This window comes from Rhinoraja longicauda, unplaced genomic scaffold (assembly GCF_053455715.1).
Source record: "Rhinoraja longicauda isolate Sanriku21f unplaced genomic scaffold, sRhiLon1.1 Scf000229, whole genome shotgun sequence".
Lineage (NCBI taxonomy): Eukaryota > Metazoa > Chordata > Chondrichthyes > Rajiformes > Arhynchobatidae > Rhinoraja > Rhinoraja longicauda.
In genome coordinates, this window is record NW_027601447.1 from 27,028 (window position 1) to 49,018 (window position 21,991).

Here is a 21,991-nt window from a genome sequence, read left to right on the forward strand (position 1 = left end):
TTCAAAAATGAATTAAATAAATTTTAAAAGCATTTAAATTAGTCATAGTTACACATTACAGAAACAGACCCATCTGCCCAATTCACTCATGCTGGCCAGCTTTTACAAATGGGTTAATCCCATTTACCTGCAAACCATTTCCCTCTAAACCATTCGTATCCATGTACCTGACTAAATGTCTTTTAAACACATCGACAGCTTCATCTGGCAGCTTGTTCCCAATATGCACCACTTTCTGTGTGAAGAAATTGTTCTTTAGGTGTCTTAAATCTTTCCCCTCTGACCTAAACCTGTTCCTTCTAGTTCTAGACTACTATTCTGGGGGGGGGGGGGGGGGGAAAGACTGTGATTATGCATCTTACCTATGCCTCTCATTATTTGTAAATCTCTATAAGGTCACCCCTCAGCCTCCTGTGCTCAAGGAAAGAAGGTCCCATCTATTGAGCCTCTCCTTAAATCCTCAAATCCTGGTGCATCTTTTCGGCACCCATTCCAACCTAACATCCTTCCTCTAGACGGGCAACCAGAGTTGCACACAATACTCCGTATGTGATCTCACCAGCGTCTTGTACAGCTGGAGCATGATGTCCCAACTTCTGTACTCGCACACTAACTGATGAAGGCAAGCGTACCAAATGCTTTCTTCACCTTCCTATCTACCTGAATTGCCATTACTTATCAAAAAGTACCAAGAAGCAATGATAACCGTGAAAGTTATTTAAGTTGAGAAGTTTCTGATGGAACTCTAATCACCGTGGTAGAAGTTGATTCAAGGCTGACCTGCCGGCCTCGTGTGATGATGCTGACAGACCTTGCATAACTAACAAGTAGATGGCTGGCCTGATACAGGTTGTCAGACTCAGTACCATTCCCTTGCATATACCTGCGCATCCACAGCAGCCGTGCAGATTTTAACCCAGTATTCCAGCACTGAGCAGCTAGAAAAAACTTAATTAGTAAATTATTATCTAATCCCAAAATTGTACTGACTGCAGAAGCTGAATTATGTTCAAAATGCCAACATATTTGTGCAAGTTCATTTGAAAGTCAGATAGGTGATTGCAGGTTTAACAATTAATAGGAACATTATCTGCTTAATCCATATGAAAGGACACCCTATATGATGTCAATAACCTTCTCACAGTCATGATCTTTTCATTTAAAAACGATCAACACCATTCCTGCAGTTATGCAATTTATTTTATTGCCATTAGAAATTTAAAACACCACAGTCCCTGCCCTAGAACATTTCAAACAATATCTCTGGAGCAATCTAGGTTATATGAAACATAACAAATCTGTTGCTGTTTATACCATACCAACATCATCTTGACATCTCATAATACAGGATAACATCTTGCAGTTTTATACCCCAGTCGTTCCCTCTCCCCTCCTATCCTGTTGGGTAGAGCTTGCAAAAGATGAAAGCATGTACAGCCAGACTCAGGAACAGCTTCTTCCCCTCTGTTATCAGACTATTGAACTGTCACACAAGTCCAGTTGACATGTTAGCCTGTCATCAGTTAATAAGTTCATGTCATAGGAGCTGAAGTAGGCCATTCGGCCCATTGCGTCGACTCCACCATCCAATCATGGCTAACGTATCTTTCCCTCTCAGCCCTATCCTTCTACCTTCTTCTCATAACTCTTGATCAATCAAGAATCTGTCAATCTCTGCCTTAAAAATGACTTGGCCTCCACCACTATCTCTGGCTATGAATTCCACAGATTCACCACCCTCTGACGAAATAAATCTCATCTCTTTTCTAAAGTTCTGTCCTGTTATTCTGGGGCTATGCCCTCTGGTTCTAGACACTCCCACTAGTGGAAACATCATCCCCATATCCACTCTATCCAGGCTTTTCACCATTTGGTAACTTTCAATGAGGTCCCCCCTCAGTCTTCTAAACTCCAACGAGTGCAGGCTCAGTGCCGTCAGACGCTCATCATATGTAACCTAATCATCTTTGGGATAATTCTCTAGACCCTCTCCAAAGTCAAAACATCCCACCTCAGATATAGGACTCTGGTGGGCCTCCTTTTGGGATGTTTGGTATGGAAACAATTTACCCTACACATTGGATCTGACTGAGTGTAATTGGAGCCTCAGTACTGGAGGGTTGGCCTGTGAAGGACACTGATGTTGTCTTGCTTTTCCTGCCAGTATATTTGGAATATTTAGCATACCACCATTAGTGGCATATCTCCGGTGCTCCCTGGTGCCTGCTGTAGGTTGTCTGTAACTTGGAGGCATACAGTAGAGTAGATACTGCACTGAAGTCCAAGAACTTTGTGCCAGGTTGAGGTCTTGATTGTTGTACACAATTCCAAAGGCTGTGCAGTTGCCCTGAAGGCAGTGGCTAAGTTCATCACCAACGCCAACCATCACTGTATGAAGGCTCTCTTGAAATGGGAAAGCAGCCTGTTTTCAAAGTTCTCAATGCCTTTATCATCAGAGGGTGGGGTTTTATAGTTGAGGCAGGCTTGTAGTTGTTACAAGGCCCATTTCACTAAGCTCAACCGTGCTTTCTTAGAATACAAGGACGAACCGATGAACATCTTCATAAAAAATGACACATCCTATTAAAAGGTTGATAGTTCAAAAGCAACACTGAATAAGGACCATGAGGCACGAAAAGATAATGAGTTACCGCGTTTGCCTTCCATTTCCTTCGCTGTTTAGCTATATCTCATATAAAATGAGACGGGCTGATGTATGGCTGATAGAATTCAGTGTGATGTGAAACTTTAAGTGGGCTAACATGAAAAGATGCCAGATTATAATTGTTTTGACTTTGTGAAAAAAAAAAAGCAACGAATCCTGGGCCAAGAATTTCAATTACTTAGCGCATGTTTCTTATATGCTGTGCACTTGAATTGTGGAGTAAAATCAATTGCTGAATGCTATCGGCAATTTAAAACATTTATAGTGCACACTGAAACATTGCTTTTTGTGCTCGATGTAGTAATACATAAAAGGTGCTGAGAGTGCAGCAAACCTGCCAATCATTGTGCAACCCAGATTTAGTGTCACCTGCTGCTTTGAACTGGATCCAAAACAACCTAACAACATCGGTTGCAAGCCTAAAGCAGGCTCTTACAGAGGGCAGCTTGTGGACTACCTATACAGAGAGAGTCATCTGCACTGTTTTTGGAGAGTCTGCTGCACAAGATTTTATGCGTTCAATTCAGATGCAACTTTGAACAAGATTTCTGGACATTATTTAGTGAGGCCTTCTCCATTTTGTGGGGATGTCACCTGAGGGTGTGGGAGAGTGGGATTGGCAGACTGCTCTGGTTGCAAGATCTTTGGCCAGTCTCCAGCTGACTGGCTATGCTGTGCACACAAGCATGTGCTGAGCAGCACTTAATCCTCTGGGTTTCTGACCTGCACATGAACTCTCCTAATCCAACAAGATTTGCTCTTAAATCTGCAGCAGGTATATATATGGACAATAACGTGACTGAACAACATTATTCCAACATGGCGGGGTAGAGTACATGGCCTTGTCTGCATCAATAGTGCTGAGGTAGATTTGGTCAAGAGCAAGTTTTTGGGTGAAAATATCACCAAAGATTTGTACTGGCTCAACCACATTGGTGCTGTGGTCAAAAAAGAACACCAACACCTCTACGTTCTCAGAAGGCTGAGGAGATTTGGCATCTCTGATAACTCTTACCAACTTTTACATAAATACCATAGAAAGCATCCTATCGGAATGCATCACAGCTTGGTAAGGCTGTAAGCCACAACCATTTACAGAGAATTGTGAATGCTACCCAGTCAATCATGCAAACCAGCCTCCCACCATCTACAATTCCCGCTGCCTCGGGGAAGCAGCCAACATAATCAAGAGCCTCGCCCAGTTTAGTCACACTCTCCTCCCCTCTCCTATCAAGTAGAAGGTACAAAAGTTTGAAATAACATAGCAAATGACTCACGAACAGATTCCTTTCCTTTTGTTATCAGACTCTTGTCTGGTCCTCTCACACACTAAGAAGAATTCTTGATCTTCCAATTTACATCATTGTGGCTCTTGCACTTTTTAAAATTTGAACTTTCTCTGTAGCTGTAACACTTTATACTACATTCTATTTTCCATCCTTTGCATTACTTGGGTATATGGTATGATCCGTCTGGATGGAATGCCAAACAAAGTTATTCAATGTGCCTTGGTACACATGACCATGATAATAAAACTAATGATAAACCATAAATTCCCAGAGCCAAACACATGGATAACAAAACCTTAAACATAGAGGGGCAAATTGAGAAAGTTGTTCAAAGCTGTTGCATTGCTGGGTTTATTAGCTGGGGAATGTGGTGGCAGACCCTTATAAATTGCTGGCTTGCCCTCATTTACTTTTTATTGATAGTTCCTGGCACACTTCACGAAGGATGTCAAAACCTTGGAGAGACTGTTGAGTTGATTTACTGGGAAGTTAATAGGGATTAAGCCCAGTACCATAAGAGTTTAGCTTAGTTTAGAGATACAGCATGGAAACAGGCCCTTCGGCCCAATGAGTGTGCTGACTAGTAATTCCCACAAACTATTCTACACACGAGGGACAATCTACAATTATACCAAGCCAATTAACCTACAAACCTGTACGTCTTTGGAGTGTGGGAGGAAACCGGAGCTCCCGGAGAAAATCCATGCAGGTAACGGGGAGAACGTGCAAACTCCTTATAGACAGCACCCGTTGTCAGGATTGAACCCAGGTCTCTGGCACCGTAAGGCAGCAACTTTACTGCTGCGCCACTGTGCTGCCCTGCTCCTTGAGGTTGGAGAAGTTTGGACAGATCCCTTTGGTGCATAAAAGATTAAGAGATGACCTAACAGCAGTGCTCACGATGATAGGTATGTTTGAGATTATAACTCTTTGTGGCGAGTAGATTAATAATTGGACATCACAGTTTTAACGTCACTGGCAAACTATCCAGAGGGGCGATGAGGAGAAAATGTCTCATTTTGGAAAGTTGTCTGGAAGCTGATTCCAAAAATACCTGATGACAAGGAACCAAAAATACCTGATGACAATTAAGATGATGGAAGATACAGGGGTGTGGTAAATAGCCACCTTCAGTGTGCTAAATACAGGGTGTGCTAAATAGCCACCTTCAGTGTTATGTTTCTAAAATGTACTAATTTCAGATTTCTCCTATTATAGGGAATGAATAACATGAAGCACACAATAAGATTCACCAAATGGGGTGTCATGCTGAGTACAGGAGATTTATTTTTGCTGGAAATGGAGAATTACAGGAGGCTTCACCAATTAAAGTGTGTTTTAATGAAAGAACTCTTGACGCTTTGTTTGGGTTATTTTTCCTCATTTGCGCTTTGGATGCATTAAAGACAATGCATAAAAGAAAACTGCTCTTTTATAATCAGTTGTAACAAATATTTTCAAGCTAAAATAACTTCTCTTCGAAAGGACATCGATATTTCAAGTAAAAAAATTAAGGTAACAACATGTTAATTGAGATTCATAGTCTAGCTCCCATTAATAATGGGTGGAACTGTCCACTTCCCGGTACCTGGACAAAAACCAATGTATGGTCACTGAACCTTGTTTGGACCTATAAAGAAAGCTAGGAAAAATTAAGAGCATGGTCATGGAAATACATCTTTAAAAAAATAATTCAATGGAAGACATAATGAGACAATGTTATGGAATTAAAACTGGTAGAAATGAGTTCTGAAGGGAAGGATAAAAGTTAGGAAGGACTCATTTTCAGGCATCCTAATTGACATTGTGAAAGAGCATCTCTGTTGCGTGGGTGTTGATTGGCCCCATTCAGAAACTGCAGCTGCTTTATAAAGATCTGATTTGGAGCAAGGAGCAGTTCAACAGCAGAATATTTTATTTTTATACTCTTGTGTAAACCTACATATCAACGGAGCAGGTGAAAAATATTTTGAGATTTATTCTAAGCAGTTCCAATAATTAGAATTTTTATTGATAGATGTGTTATACTGATGCTTTCCATAATTATTTCATAGTTGGGTGCATAATTATTTCAATTAGACATGTGTGATGTTACCTTCCACGTGTGACTCTGAGATGAAGCAAACATACTGGGTACAGGGCAGATCTACCACAGCCAACCGCCAGCCTCCTCAATGCTTGCGGGTATTCGTGGGCTTTCTTCTCGTAAGGTCAACACACCAGCCCAAGGCCTTTTGCTAACTTTCTGTACCACTACCTGTTAATCCTGCAGTGACTTCACTAAGATGCTGATCTCTCCCCGGAGCTCAGCATCCCAGTTGATTTTTCCCTCTGTGCCACTGGTTGGCCTCCACGTTTCCCAAACCAGGCTGCACCAACCTAGACTGCAGGAATGGTGGGAGGCAGATATTCAGAGCCTTAGCTATCAAACAAATCCACTGCAGTTCCACATTGTCAGATTTTAAATCTGGCAAGTATGCCTTTTGGAACAATTAAGGTGCAATATATTGTCTGGCATTAAGCTAGAGATTGGTCTTCATTTTCATACTTTCCAACACACATGATTATAGCTAGGTCTAGTCTGCTAAGGAAACCTACTGCTATCTGGAATAAAGGTGTTGAAAATATCAAAAGGTAAGGACGCCAATATCAGTGGAGGATTAAAGATGGCATAATTCCAGGAATAAATCCAGGAACATTGAAATACTCAATGAGTAACTTTGTTTGAAGGTTTGCGTGCATGCACACTGAATATCAAATTCCCAAACCATATTCCATTTCCTTGGTTTACAATCTCCATCGTATTGTTCCTGAGACCGATCCTGAGCTTCAAGGTTTTCAATCTCCTTCCCAGTTCCTCTTTACAGTCTTGACCCGAGGCATTGGGTTCCCGATGCTTACCCTGGGTTAGGGAGGGATCCTGCTTTAGATATAGTTCCAGTCATCCACAACCTTCTTGGTACCTTTTTGTGTATAAGCGTATTGCTCCATGGGCTCGGCATTTGTGGAGGTTCTAGCCAATGGATCAAAATCCGGGCAGGGGTCTGAGCTGTTGATTTACCAGGAACAGTGAGAGTACTACCAACTATGGGATTTGACTGTGTGAATTTAATTAACAAAATGTCATGCAATTTAATCAGACCATTGGAGAGACAGCCATTTCCAGAGCAGGAATGGGAGTCTGTCTGTCTGCAGGTCCTAATGTGGCATTGTTGGATAACAAACTCCATATCCTTTACAGACAGATTGGGGATGGGGTCTCACTCAATGCTAAGGCAAGTCAGAGGTGTGGCAGGCCATTTATGACTGGAATGACCCTATATGTACACATCATCTCCATGGGTGTGTGTGCATGTGTGAGTACGATTGTAAACAATAAGAAAAACTGACTTCATTATCTCTGAACACAAATATCATGCCCTGACTTTTATGTTCTCCCATGAGGTTTCACGTGCGTTTTTTTAAAATTTAAAGAGTTTGTGCAGGAGGAAAGTCTGCATTTATAAAAAGCAGATGGGATTTCTGATTGCGTTCACCATCCTTGATCGAGGAAATTAGATGACATATTTTGATAATGTACATCAATAATTGCAGTACATGTTCCTGAGAAAAAAGCAAAATAAAAACTGCCACAAATATAAAATGCAAACAGAAAATGCTAAAAATACTCAGCAGGTCAGGAGAAATATACTTCAGGTTGATGAAAACTGATCTGCTGAGAAATTACTGCATTTCCTGTTCCTGAGAAGCACTCCTTCACTGGTGCTCATTTTACCAAAATGCCCAGCCAATAAACCTCAGGAACAACTGTAATTCCGTATCCTGGCTAAAAATAATAATCTCTGCCTCCTCCAGTGTAAAACCGGGATAGCTCCCCAACCTGGTCAGCTCCCAAGATTTAATGACTGCCATATCCTGATTCTTATTCCCATTCACCACTTGGTGATTGGTATGTGAATGATTACGTTATTATTTCCTAAACAGTTTCTTTTTGTACCTACAATTTATGTCTCCAATGCAAAGTTGTCGAGGTTAATGTTGAGAAACTCTGTTCTCCCATTAAAGGCCTAAGCAGGTGTGAATCCGATTTTTAAATGGCACCAGTGCACCATTGAAACTATTTTGCGCCCTCTGCTTGTGTCTAGTGAGGTTTTGTTGCATCAGAGGCTCACACGGTTACCTCATAGGTCCATTTTTGTGGAGGTTGGATGCAAGAGTAGTACTGTGGCCACAGATGGACACTGAACACGGAGAGGAGACAGAGGAAAGGCCACCAAGGAGCAGCCATTGCAAAAATCCAGTTGGTAAGTCACAGCCTATGGAAAAGAGGAGAATTACTGAAAAGCTGCGACTTACAAATCAGGTATAAAAGTTGACATAATTGCTTCATGATTGTCTTTTTCCACATAAAATAGCGAGACAAAAATGGTCAATCTCAAATGAACATTAATTTTAGTTTAGATTTTTTGCCAACTAGTTTTCTAAATGCCCGAATCCTCTTAGTTTCAGTCTTGGGTGTTGCACAGACATACATCAAAAAGAACAGAGTCTTGTGTATGTGGATCTGAGACAGTTTCACAGATTTATGTGTCTTGCATTCTCACTCACCAGCCGCAGTGAGAAAGTTGAGAGTAAGAACAGAGTGCTGGTGAATTCTGCTTTTCTGACTGGTAGATGATGACTGTTCATATCAATTCAAAGAGATTCAGGAACTCAACACAAAATGAATCCTTCGCAATGCATCAGTGTGAAAATATATTTTCCAAATCTGCTGTTTCTGGTTTGTTTACCTCTGAATCCATATTAAACTTCAGTTTGAAAGTCTCCTTCGTGATCCATAGAGATTGTGGCAGATGCCTCCCAGTCTGGTGAATGCAACTCTACATTTTCCTGGGCATCTGAACGAAGTGTGTTGGTTGGCGTGGTCTTGAGGTTGTCCCAAGATTGCTCTGCAGGGGTAGCTTTCTCCTGTGGATAGAATGTTTCTACCTTAGTCTCCATTAGTACATTTTACAGTGATGCTATTATTACTGAAAGTTTGTTCAAAGCTGACCAGCAACATTGTTACAATTCATTTATCACCACTCCTTGCTCACAGATAATGAGGTAAACTGCATCACTTCCTCATACTTTCCTAGCAGAGTCCAAGTGAACCAACACTGGTTGGGATGGATTTTTGGTCACTATTAGCCAGTAGTTGCCACTTCCTACTCACCTCGTCTTCTGCTGATTGGTTAACCTGGTATTGTAATATATTATTAGAAACAAGGAACTGCAGATGCAGGTTTATAAAAAAACATGCAATGTGCTGGAATAACTCAGTGGGTCAGGCAGGATCACTGGAGAACATGGACAGGTGACATTTTGGGTTGAGGCCATTCTTCAGGCTGTTTGTAGGATGGGGGAGAGGCGGCAGTAGAAGGAAACTGGAAGAAAAGAGGGGCAGGACAAGGCTATCAGGCTGATACAGATGAGGAGGGTTTTTAATAGGCAGATGTTTGGACAAAGGCCAGAGATAAAAAAGGAAGGCGATCAGGAGCAATTACTGAGATCCACCATTTTCTGTGGTCCAGCACTGGTATGGTCCCAAGAGTGCCTGTTTCTGGAATCATGAGGCGTGGGGATGGTGCAGGAAAAAGGTGTTGAGTCAGAAGATTAGCCATGATCTAGATGTGTAACCGAGTAGACCCAGGGTAAACAAGCCCCACCACTGTTCTATTTCTTATGTTCTTATGATACTTCATTTTTAATCGACTCAACATCAATTTTTTGCGAATTAGTTTGGGAAATCCTGTCCTTATATTCATTCCTTTCAACTATTTAAAACACAACTTTAACTCTGAAGAAGGGTCTCGACCCGAAATGTCACCCATTCCTTCCCTCCAGAGATGCTGCCTGTCCCGCTGGGTTACTCCAGCTTTTTGTGTCTATCTTCGGCTTAAACCAGCATCTGCCGTTCCTTCTTGCACCCAATTTAAACCTTACACCTTTCCTTTTTATTAAAGAAAATCCCAATCGGCTAGTCCATCTAATTTCCCATTAACCTCTACCTTAGTTCACATCCCTTTAATTATAAAGTCCTTCTTGTTTCTCCATTTCTCACTCATTTCTTCCCCTTTATATCAGTAGCTTCTATTCCTTTCTGGATGTGACTCTGTGCAGAAAAATGTGCTTTCAAGTGACCTGGTGTCCATAATGGCCCACACTGTGGTTGGACAGACATCATCTTATACTTACAATTGGCGTGCTCTTTTCAGCTCCCGCTGATGAAATGCTCCACCGTTTCTCCCGCTACAGTGGAAAACAGAAAATATTGATATCTGTTTTTACAATGAATCCTAAATGCCAAAATGCAATGAGAGCTGTAAACTTTTGCAGTATTATTCTATTTTAATTTTTTTTCTAGCAGAGCCTAGAGAACAGATATTCAACTGGGGTGGGCAGCACAGCCAAGGCCACTGAATGCCCGTGAAAAACAGTGATAAGGAGGAACCTCTCTGGTTCGGATGGCTCATGGAAAGCTACCCCTTTTCTCAAGGAATCTGTGACATGAAAGTGAAAAATTATTTCCATTTGGGAAAATTGGTAATAACAAGAAGTAATCTGGATGTCAGAGCTACCTCGTTCCTGCTGTATATAAGAAAGCACTTTTTATACAATAATTGCCAGAAATATGGACTTAGCTTTAGATACTGTTGAAGCATGATAATGATTCTGAAGTAAATAATTAATCTTCACCTTAAATGCTGAGAGTTCAGGGTCTCGGCATCTGTCCAATGTGTGGAACTTCTGGTTTAATTCATTGTAGAGTTCAGAGTGACGTTTCCTTGTGTGCATGACTTTCTGTGAACCAGAATGTTAATGGTAAATTAAAACTACGGCTGTCATTCATTGAATCTTAATAAGAGCTCTGTTCTTACCTTTGGACGTGATAACAAAAGGTCATCGGTGCTGGAGTATTTTTCATTGAATTTACTGGACTGGAAATCCATGAAATCAAATTAATATCAAATTGATACCCTGCCCAATATCACATCTTCAATGAAGAGTAAAATTAGGCAAGATTTTTAAAATGGCATTGTAACCAATCTTTCCAGTTTTGTGATGGAGAGTTGGGTTAACACTGCCCCAGTCAGATGGAGTCATAGAGAGATACAACACAGAAACAGCCCCTTCAGCCCATCGAGTCTGCACCCACCCTCTCGCACTGTGTCTTTTCACTCATCATTCTTAGAGGGTGACTTGCACTCACAAACCAGGGGAACAGAGAATTTAAAAAAGTACGTAAGAATAATATTTAACTGCCTGAACTAAAGAATGGAAACTTCAAAACACAATATTTTATGATATGCCATTTACATCCATAATCACTCTTATGTAACAGTGAAGCATCATTCTACATTTACTAATGTGTGGTGGAACCCCAATAGGTTGAATGGAGGTAGAAACAGGTTCCTCAGTTCACTGCTCAGACACACTTGATGATGAAGCTGGTTGTAGAGTCAGGAGGGGACTTGCCACAAGTTGCACCATCGGCACCAAGACAAACTTGGCTAAAGGACATGAAGCATTATGGTGGGAACTGGTGCCAGAGGCAATGGGTGAGAATTTGGGCGCAATCGGCTTTGATATCCCTTTTTTCTGTCACACCTCTTCTCGGGGGACAGCTGCAATGAATTAAAAGCATTGTGCTGATGAGCAGCTGGTTACCTGACAGTGGGGCACTTGTAAGGTTAATGCTAAAAAAATGTTTTGTAGTTTAATTTAATTTAGTTTAGAGATATAGCGTGGAAACAGACCCTTTGGCCCACTGAGTCTGTGCCAATCAACTATCACCCGTTCATTAGTTCTTTCCTACACTCGAGGGAAAATTTACAGTAGCCAATTAACCTGCAAACCCACATGCCTTTGGAATATAGGAGGAAACCAGAGCACCCAGAGAAATGTATCAATCATCCTTATTTATTCCCCGAAATAAAATAACTATGTATTAATGTATGCAGCTGTGAAAATGAAACCATATGCAAAAATAGTATGTTTAGGAATAGCAACCTGCATAGAGATGTGCAATTATCTGTTGCCTGTGTTATTGGAGGTGGCAGCTCAGTTCATTTACGCTGTGCTAATGGCAAACTGAATGGCAGCAGGCTAATAAAATGATTGCACTTTTAATGAATAATAAGCTGACCCTGTGTCCCTATAGTAAAGTAATAATTTAGCTGTGATATGAGGTTCCATTGTTCAGAAGTTCCCTCTCAACTGGAGATAAGGATGTATCGCAGATATAACTAATAATACAGCCATTAATGTTAATAAATGGTGCCACACATTGCTTGGTCAGCCCAAGGAGCTTTGCTACCTCATTGATTTCCTTTATATTTAAAACGATTATTACTTCCTGACACTTTTCCCTGATAGCCCATCCGTGAAGGATAACGGAATGTACAAGAAATGGAAAACTGAAGCCCTCTTTGTATGGAGGTAGTGTGATAATGGACCAGCTAAATTTTCAATAATGGTATAAATGTACTCTGCCTGGTTTAGAGTGTTAATGTAGAATTAAAGAAGAGGAAAAAAAAGGCACAAGATGAACACAAATGTGGAAATCCTTTAGCAGAAAAACAGATTCAAACTGCAACTGTAGAACATAGAACAGTACAGCACAGGAACAGGCCTTACAGCCCATAATGTCCATTCCAAACATGATGCCAAGTTAAACGTCTCCACTTCCTGCATAACCCTCCTTTCCTTGCAAATCAATGCACCTTTTTAAAAGCTTCTTAAATACCAGTTGAATCTAACATTAAACAGGAGCTGATATGAATGATAATGGAAAAAAAGTTTTTTTTAAAGGCATTTAAATACACATATTCTCCAAGGAAAATGGTAGACCAATGCATTTGGGCTCATGGAGGTTCACTTCTGGTGAATAATCAGCCAAAATGAAGTAGAGGAAAATTGGATTACCCTTTAGGCATACAAAAAGATTTTGCAAAACTTGCCTTCAGTTTAATTGAATAAATTCTATGAAGGTGGCCTTAATGACCTGGATCAAACATTTTCTTAGGCCTTCCACTCTCACGTCTGAACACAATCTGTCCACAGAGAGCGTCTACATTACATCCTTCTGCATTACTGAATCACTGCCTCAACTTTGTTCAACTCTCAAGACAAAAATATAAACAGATCCAGACCAAAGTCTGCACAATTGGATCAATTGCTGTCTGTTTTTTATGTACGTGATGCTTAAAAGCTGCATGACACAGGTGAGATTCAGCAAGTGATCATTTCTAGCTGAAATCATATCCATCAGGAAGTCGGCTGAGACAGTCCTTTCCAGTTTACAAATGTGAGTCCCATTTGTACTGGTACAGGTTGTGTATAGTACGTCTCACTTCTCTCTCACACAGATTGGGCAATATTAGGTGTACATCATATTCACATAATTTTGATTTACAGTAACACCGCTGATAAGAGATCTGACAGGGGTCATTCAGAACGGATTGCAGACTCCTTCCAAAGTTCATAAGATGCGTGTAAATTAGAAGGTATGTTTTTCTCCAGCATTCAGCTGCTGAGATATTTATTCCATGGGTGTCCCTGAGGGGTGACAGGGAAGGGGAGGTCAATGACATTAGGGCAGGGTAGGTCAATGACATTAGGGCAGAAGATAGGCCCATCTACAAAGAGTCTTCATGTAGCATTTGAAGACCAGCCACATCCAACCTAGACCTCTCAGTGATAGAGGCATTGGGTCACAGAATGATATACCACAGGCTCTTCGGCTCAACTCGACCTTGCTGAACAAGACGCTAGTAAGCTAGTCCCACTTGCATGCGTTTGATCCATATCCCTCTGAACCTTTCCTATCCATGCACCTGCTAAGTATCTTTCAAATGTTGTTATAGTACCTGCCTCAACTACCTCCTCTGGCAGCTCAATACATACACCCACCACCCTCTGAAACAGCTATAAATCTCTCTCCTCCCACCTTAAATGTATGACTTCTAATTCTTGATTCTCCCTATCCTGGGAAAGACACATTGTATTCACCCTATTTCCCTCATTAAGCTAATTCTGTAATCAGTTAGCCAGCTATCCTTGGATCCCATGCAATATAACCTTCCAGAGCAGTTTATCATGCAGAAGCTGATCAAAGGCCTTGCTTAAGTCCATGTAGACTATGTAAACGGCCCTGCCCTCATCATCCCTCCTGGTTACTTCTCAATGCAAGGCATGGAAATGGCTTCATTTGGGAAATGGGAATCAGAGGGGGATGATGGAAGGTTGTTTTATGGTTTGGAACCATATATTTTCCCCCGACTTTTCCAGTTTCTGACATCAATTCACAGTGCAAGCACAAATGCTGAGTAGTATAGGAAAATAACTGCAGATGCTGGTACAAATCGAAGGTATTTATTTACAAAATGCTGGAGTAACTCAGCAGGTCAGGCAGCATCTCAGGAGAGAAGGAATGGGTGACGTTTTGGGCCGAGATCCTTCTTCAGACTGATGTCAGGGGGGCCCCCCTGACATCAGTCTGAAGGGTCTCGGCCCGAAACGTCACCCATTCCTTCTCTCCTGAGATGCTGCCTGACCTGCTGAGTTACTCCAGCATTTTGTGAATAAATACTGCTGAGTAGTATAATTGTTAAGTCATTGGACTCAGGGAATTCTGGACTTTTGATCCACAGACATAAATTTACATTCCACCATAACAGCTGAAGAATTTAAATTCAAGGAATTTAAGAAATTCTGAATTAAAGGTCGTTTCAATAATGGTGATCATGAAACTCCTGGATTGTTGTAAAAATCCACCAAGCTTACTTCTACACTTCAGAGAGGAGATCTGCCATCCTTACTTGATCTCTCATATTTGTGACTTAGCACCGCCTTATCTCATTGACTATTAATTGCCTCCCCAACTCAGAAACAATTTAGGATGGATAATAAATTCTGGCATTTCCAACAATGACATCCGACCAGTGAAGAACCAGTGTGCATAGAACAGGAATTGTCACGGACACAGCACCGATGTTTGGATTGATGAGATTCTGGTGCCTGCATCAGTGCAGGATACCCCACAGCACACATCCAGCAGGTGTGGAGACTCATTATTGTATGTTGTATTGCTGCAGGACCTGACCACTGAAGAGAGCAGTAAGTGAACTGCATGTAGATGAGAACTTGAGAGGCAGCATGCACAGGAGCAAGTAGACGAGAAGCTCCCTGCAAAACACCATCAGCCTTAACGCCTCGCAGAGGAGGGAGATATTGATGGCAACATGGATTTTCATAAGGAACCTACTAAATCAGAGCACCAATCCAAACATTGTCACCCTCTCCATACTCAACCCTGAACATTTGTCCTTTGGCCGAGAGAGAGCCTGGACGACATAGCCTGGACATGTTTCTTTTAGGGCTGCCAGCACTACCATCCCACAATTGTTTGCAGTGATGGGCAGCTCACTTCAGCAAGGACATGAAAGTTATATCACCATTGTTAAATGAGTGGAGATTCAGGCATTTGAAGGAGATAGGCACTTCCTATAGTAAACCGAGGGCTAATGCCACCCCCTTTTCTCCCTCACCCCCCTCTCCTCCCACCCTTTAACTGACACAAAGCACCTCTCTTCTGGCATTTCTCCCCATTGATGAGAATTTCAGATCCTCCAGTAGATCTAGTGTATCTCTCCCTCTCTGCTGCAGCTTCTCTCTACTCCACAGCTGCCAACATTGATGTTGCCAGTATGCAAATGTCATGGGTAGTGTGCCTGCTCTATTGGGGTGCAGTAAGTTGCGCCCTACTGAGGCAAATCCCACTGGAAAACACATGCTCTCATGCTTGAAGCACCTGCTTCAAGGTGTAAGCTATAACAATACTATTTCCAGCAAAACACAAAGTGCTGGAGTAACGTAGTGAGTCAGGCAGCATCTGTGGAGGGAATAGACTGATGACATTTCAGGTCGGATCCCCTCTTCAGACTGAAGAGAGATCCTGACCCAAAACGTTGCCTGTCCATTCCCTCCCCAGATGCTGCCTGAGTTAATCCAGCACTTTGTGTTTCGCTCAAAATTCCAGCATCTACAGTTCCTGTGTCGCCGCAATATCATCTCTAATCTGTTTCTGACCAATTACATGATATTTTGTGAGAGATGTGCTCGGGCTAGATTGCAATGTTTTGAAGGTTTGGTGCAAAAAGACACTGGTGGTTTACACAAAAGAACACAAAGTGCTGGAGTAACTCAGTGGGTCAGGCAACATCTCCGGAGAACATAGATGGGTGAGTTTTCAGGTCGGGATCCTTCAGACTGCTCCCGACCAATACAATTAGAAAGTTGCCTCCTGTCCCCTTTAGAGTGTGAAATAATTTTCCATGCAATTCAGAAAATTGTGCAGAGGATATTGAAAAGCATGGTAATTTCAAACAGCAATTTTTACTCTGCTGCATCATCATAGATTTCACCCTACTTAATTAAATGAAGCACATTTATCCATTAATCTACCCATCTTATGAACATGTTCTGATGAATATGCTGGATCACAAAACTACCAGTGGCCCTTAGAACTGATTGGACTATGAGATGGAGCAGAGCTACTTCTATGTTTTGTTTAACCACTTTCAGATGACAGCTGAGAAAGAAGAACTTGTATTTATATTGCTTTCAATTGTAACCATCACAATAACCTAGAACTACCTTCATTATCTCCTCTGAAATGTTCCAAGTACTCCCATATAATTCAATCCTCTATGATGCTATTATTGTTGTAAAGGTGATTGCAGGAGTGTTATAATGCAGAGTTACATTCCACATATTAAATAAATGATTGCCCAACTTGCTTTTGTGGGGAAAAGCCGGCTGCGAGATACCGGGTTGAGTTATTTATCGTTCCTGTGCACTGCATTGTTAGATTTACCGCAATGACTGATTATCCACACACAGTCAGCAGTACTTTAAACAACTGAGTCTCGTGTTTACAGGATTAGAGAACTTGTTCTTGCCGTATACAAAATATAGTTGCAATTGCACATTCTATGCCACTTCGTTAGACTTTCGATTTTAGAAATACAGTGCGGATTCAAGCCCTTCACCCATCGAATCCGTGCCGACCAGCGATCACCCGGTACACTAGCACCTTCCACACATGAGGGACAATTTTACTGAAGCCAATTAACCTATAAACCTACAGATCTTTGGAGAGTGGGAGGAAACCGGAGCACCCAAATAAAACCCACACGATCGCAGGGAGAACATACAAACTCCGTCCAGACAGCATCTTAGTCAGGATCGAACCTGGGTCTCTGGCGCTGTAAGGCAGCAATTCTACCACTGCGCCATTGTGTGGCAGGATTAGAGGGCAGTTTTTAAACTTCTGAAATTTGAATCCAGAGAACACAATAGAACCAAATTTTAAAAATTCAGTACAATGGTTATTATCCATTTGGTGTACTGACAGATGATAAACTTATAGCTAATTAAGTTTTCAATTGTACACACCACGGTAACCATGACTACATGCAATCATTAATTTATTGCTCCCTTTGCATTTACGTATTGAATCCGATAAAACCTGTTAGTTTATTTTACAGAAATAATCAAATGATCCTTAACTAATTGTGCAATCAAAGATCCCAGCATCCAGGCCATGCCCTTTTCTTCTTACTACCATGGGGCAGGAGGTACAGGATACTTTCATACACACCACCTCGTTCAGGAACAGCCGCTCGTACAAATATCAGATTCTTGAAATGACCTGCACAACCCTAATCTACCAGCAATGGAATATTACGGACTACGTCTTGCACTACCATGGGCTTGTAATATATTTTCGCACCAATGTCTTGATTTTTGCAGTCGTTTTCTTTTCACTGTCTTGAGGAATTTAGTAAGGGTGAGTAAGGTGGGTCTAAAATTGTTGCGCTATCGTGTACCGTTTTGGCTGTAGTTCAGGAACAAACAAACAAATGAGAGTTTTAGTATAGAGATGTATGTTCTTTTGTGTTGCCTGTGATGCTGCTGCAGTCAAGATTTTCAGTGTACCTGTACCTCACTGTACTCATTGCATATGATATTATGGTCCACTTAACTTGGCTTGATTAGTGGCTGACATCTTTAACCTCCCCCTACTCCAATCTGAGATTCCCAATTTAAGAAGATCACTCTCATTTCAACAAAACCAAAACAAAATAGCATGTGTTAATGACCAAAATAGCATACCGTTTCACTTTGTCCTGCCTGTCCCCTTTTCCAGCTTTGTTCTCCCCCCCCAAACAATCAGTCTGAACAAGGGCCTCGACCAGAAACGTCATCTATCCATGTTCTCCAGAGATGCTGCCCGACCTGCTGAGTTTCTTCAGCACTATGTTGTGTATTAACCAGCATCTGCAGTTCTTTGCTTCTATACTAAACAGTAGAGTGCTACTTGAGATGAAAGGAGTAAAGTATGCTCTACTCATCCCTGCCTGATATGAGACTGAAAACAGCACGGATGCATAATTTAAGAAGCAACTGCTCATTTCAGATTGTATTTGTTCAAAATACTTAAGCATGTCTAAATCATTTAAAAGGCTCCAAGTCTATATATACAGCTGATATTACAGTGGCAGTTTTGTAGGTCTCACATGTCTAATGCCAAAGTTAATGCAGACTTCCGGAGACTGGTTGATCAGAAGATGATTTCTCTGGAGTCTAATAAAGTATTCATAATGAAGTAAAGTTTCTGCTGAAAATACCACTGAATGTACAACATAATGAAAACAGACAGCAAAAGTATTCCTCTAAGGCTGTGAGGAAACAACATTCTTTGATCACTACTATACTGGTATAGCAATGGTGTGATCAGCTTAATAAGGAATGCAGCTGTGTTCTGTAGTGTGCACTGCATGATACAAAATCACAAATATTTTGTGAGCTAAAGGTTGACGCTTATTTTTGGAGACTTGATAGATGTTCATAAATGACTTGCGTTATATCCTTATGATTCACAACCTCATTGAAAGTCCTTGAGAGTTATAGCTGTGACTCGATGATCGTATTTAACATTAAACAAGTTCACTATTTATCCAACCTTAGAATAACACAGTGTTCTTAATCAAATGAGTGGGAGTATTATCATTTTGCAAGTTGTGGTTAACGTCTGAAAATGCTTACCTCAACGTCAAGGTCAGAGTACCTCAATCTTCTCCTCTGTAAAAAACAAACAAAAAATTAACATGTGTTTGTAAGGTTCTGAGTCACAGTCTTCCAAAGATCTTGCCTCAACTCATTTCAATCAGGCCATCAACTTGTCATCATATCAATATCCACATAATGAAATTTTATGACATTCTGAGCAGTGCATTTTGCAGTACAGCAAAATGTGTCTCAAGAGTGTTGGACTGCAGACTGATGATAGCACCACAACTACTTCACAGATCTCTGACAAGGCTCCATCAAATGGAACTGAATTTGTTTTTCTGGGCACTGCACTTTAGGAAGGATAGTGTAGTCAGAGGGAACCGCAGACTGATACCAGAGCAAGAAAAAATATATATTAAGGGGACAGATTACATAATTATACATAATGCACAGGTTACATTGCCTTGAACATAAAAGGTTAAGGAGTGATCTAACTGGGTAGTTTAAGGTGATTGGGTACTAATGGGGTAGAGAAAAATTGTTTCCTTTGGTGATGAGTGCCAGACCAAGGAACCGTGACTTTAAAATTAGAGGCAGGTCTGCTCAGGAACGGTGTCAGGGAGCTCTTCCTTTCCCAAGGAGAAGTGGACATTTAGAGCTCTCTCCCCTGGGATGCAATAGCATAATTCCAAAACTGTGAGTGGTTGAGTTTGAGTATAGTTTATCGTCATGCATATGGAGGTACAGTGAAAAGCTTTTATTGCATGCTAACCCATCAGTGGAAAGACAATACATGATTACAACCAAGCCATCCACAGTGTACAAATACACGATAAAGGGAATAACATGAACATTGACTTCTCTAACTTCAGATAGTCCGTTTTCCCTCTCTATCCCCTCCCCCTTCCCAGTTCTCCCACTAATCTTCCTGTCTCCAACTACATTCTACCTTTGTCCCGCCCCTCCCCTGACATCAGTCTGAAGGGTCTCGACCCGAAAAGTCACCCATTGCCTTCTCTCCCAAGATGCTGCCTGACCCGTTGAGTTACTCCAACATTTTCTGTCTCCCTGCCCTGTATCGTTGTAGCGTTTGTTTTGAGTTAGAGTATTAAGAATGATCAAATGTATTATTTGGCGGATGGAACTGAAGTATAGATGACCCTTGGGAAGTTGAAAATTAACTACTGAGATAAACCAGAACAAAACCTCATTAATTGAGCTATGTATATATGAAAACATGTGTTGATCCTTTACAACTGAAGTATCTCTCCCACCCAAACCAATAATGCATTTTGAATGATGGTAGAGGGGAGGTTCAAGACACAAACATATTACAATGTTTTGATAATAGTACAGGTATTAGTTTATCATTGTCACAATTGAAACAAGATTTAGGGCTGAGGTACAATGTAAGATAGATCATTTGTTTTTTAGTTATTTGCAGGAATTTATTGCCCATCCCTAATTATTCTTGAGAAGATGATGGTAATGAATTAACGTCAGCTGTTTCTGTCCTTTTGGTAAAGATGCTTCCACAGACGGCAGGCTGGCGCAGTGGTAGAGTTGCTGCCTTACAGCGAATGCAGCGTTGGAGACCCGGGTTCGATCCTGACTATGGTTGCTGTCTATACAGAGTTTGTACGTTCTCCCCGTGACCTGCGTGTGTTTTCTCCGAGATCTTCGGTATTCTCCCACACTCCAAAGACGTACAGGTATGTAGCTTAGTAAATGTAAAAATTTGTCCGTAGTGGGTGTAGGATAGTGTTAATGTGCGGGAATCGCTGGTCGGCGCGGACCCTGTGGGCCGAAAGGGCCTGTTTCCGTGCTGGATCTCTAAACTAAGTGCTGTGAGAAAGCACTGCAAGGGATGGTGGTGGAAGCAGATACATATTGGCGTTTAAGATAGGCACATGGATATGCAAGGAATGGAGGGCTATGGTGCACTGCAGGCAAAAGAGTTCAGTTTATCTTAGCCTCACATTCGGCAGGGGCATAGTGGCTGAAGGGTCTGCTCCAGTGCTGTGCTGTTCTATGGTCTATTTGTACTGAGATACACAAAAAAATAAAAAGTAGGTGCAGGAGTAGGCCATTCGGACCTTCGCGTCAGCACCGCCATTCAATATGATCATGGCTGATCATCTAAAATCAGTATCCCGTTCCTGCTTTTTCCCATATCCCTTGATTCCTTAGCCATAAGAGCTAAATCTAACTCCCTCTTGGAAACTCTAACTCCCTATTGAAAACAGTGAAAAGCTTTGCTAATGGAGTAGAAATGAAGCAAGGATTTCTGAGCGTTTGGTGAGAGACAGTTAAGAGGAGGAAGCATCACAGGTGGCCCCATTGCTGAAAGGCTGAGTTGAGCACACAGGCTTTGGCAATGTCAGCAGGATGACACCAGCACAATACCTCACAAGCTCAACAGGAAAATCTGCAATACATTACTATATGTGTGATAAACAGACAGAACCAAGAGATCTCATAACCAGTGGAATAGATTAAAGTTCAGCGGTCCTACCACATCTAGTTGTGAATTGTGGTGGACAATTAAACAGATGATGGGGGATGGAGGGTCCAAAAACAACCTCATTCTCACCAAAGGTAGGACCCAGGATGTAATGCTGAAAAAAGGTTGAAATAATCACAACCATGTTCAGCTGAATAGATGATCCATCTTGGCTTCCTCCTTGTAGACCCACCATAACAGTACAGTCTCCAGTCAATTTGATTCACTCCATGTGTGCAGCCGGAGTTAATAATCTCACCACAACCCACATCTTTCCATCATCTGCAAGGTGTAGATCAGAAGATTGATGGAGCACCTCCACCTGCCTGGTTGAATGCAGCTCCAACAATGCGTAAGAATTTCAATATCATCCAGGAAGATGGAAACTGCTTGATTAACATACTGTCAACCACC

At 41.4% G+C, this 21,991-nt stretch overlaps 1 protein-coding gene across 3 annotated transcripts in view; it reads right to left on the reverse strand.

Moving 5' to 3' along the window:
* Positions 1–348: 348 nt before the first annotated feature.
* The window catches only part of LOC144590620 (adhesion G protein-coupled receptor B2-like), a 119,749-nt gene continuing 98,106 nt past the window's right edge, over positions 349–21,991 (reverse strand). For 2 of the 3 annotated variants that reach the window (XM_078395117.1, XM_078395115.1), the window contains 4 exons: positions 19,108–19,143; positions 10,693–10,797; positions 10,192–10,245; positions 349–8,922 (listed from right to left, as the gene is read on the reverse strand). In XM_078395117.1, the coding sequence (XP_078251243.1) occupies positions 8,758–8,922; positions 10,192–10,245; positions 10,693–10,797; positions 19,108–19,143 (360 nt within the window). In that variant the 3' untranslated portion in view covers positions 349–8,757. The remainder of the gene's footprint in view (positions 8,923–10,191; positions 10,246–10,692; positions 10,798–19,107; positions 19,144–21,991) is intronic. The other variant, XM_078395116.1, reaches the window with a different exon arrangement.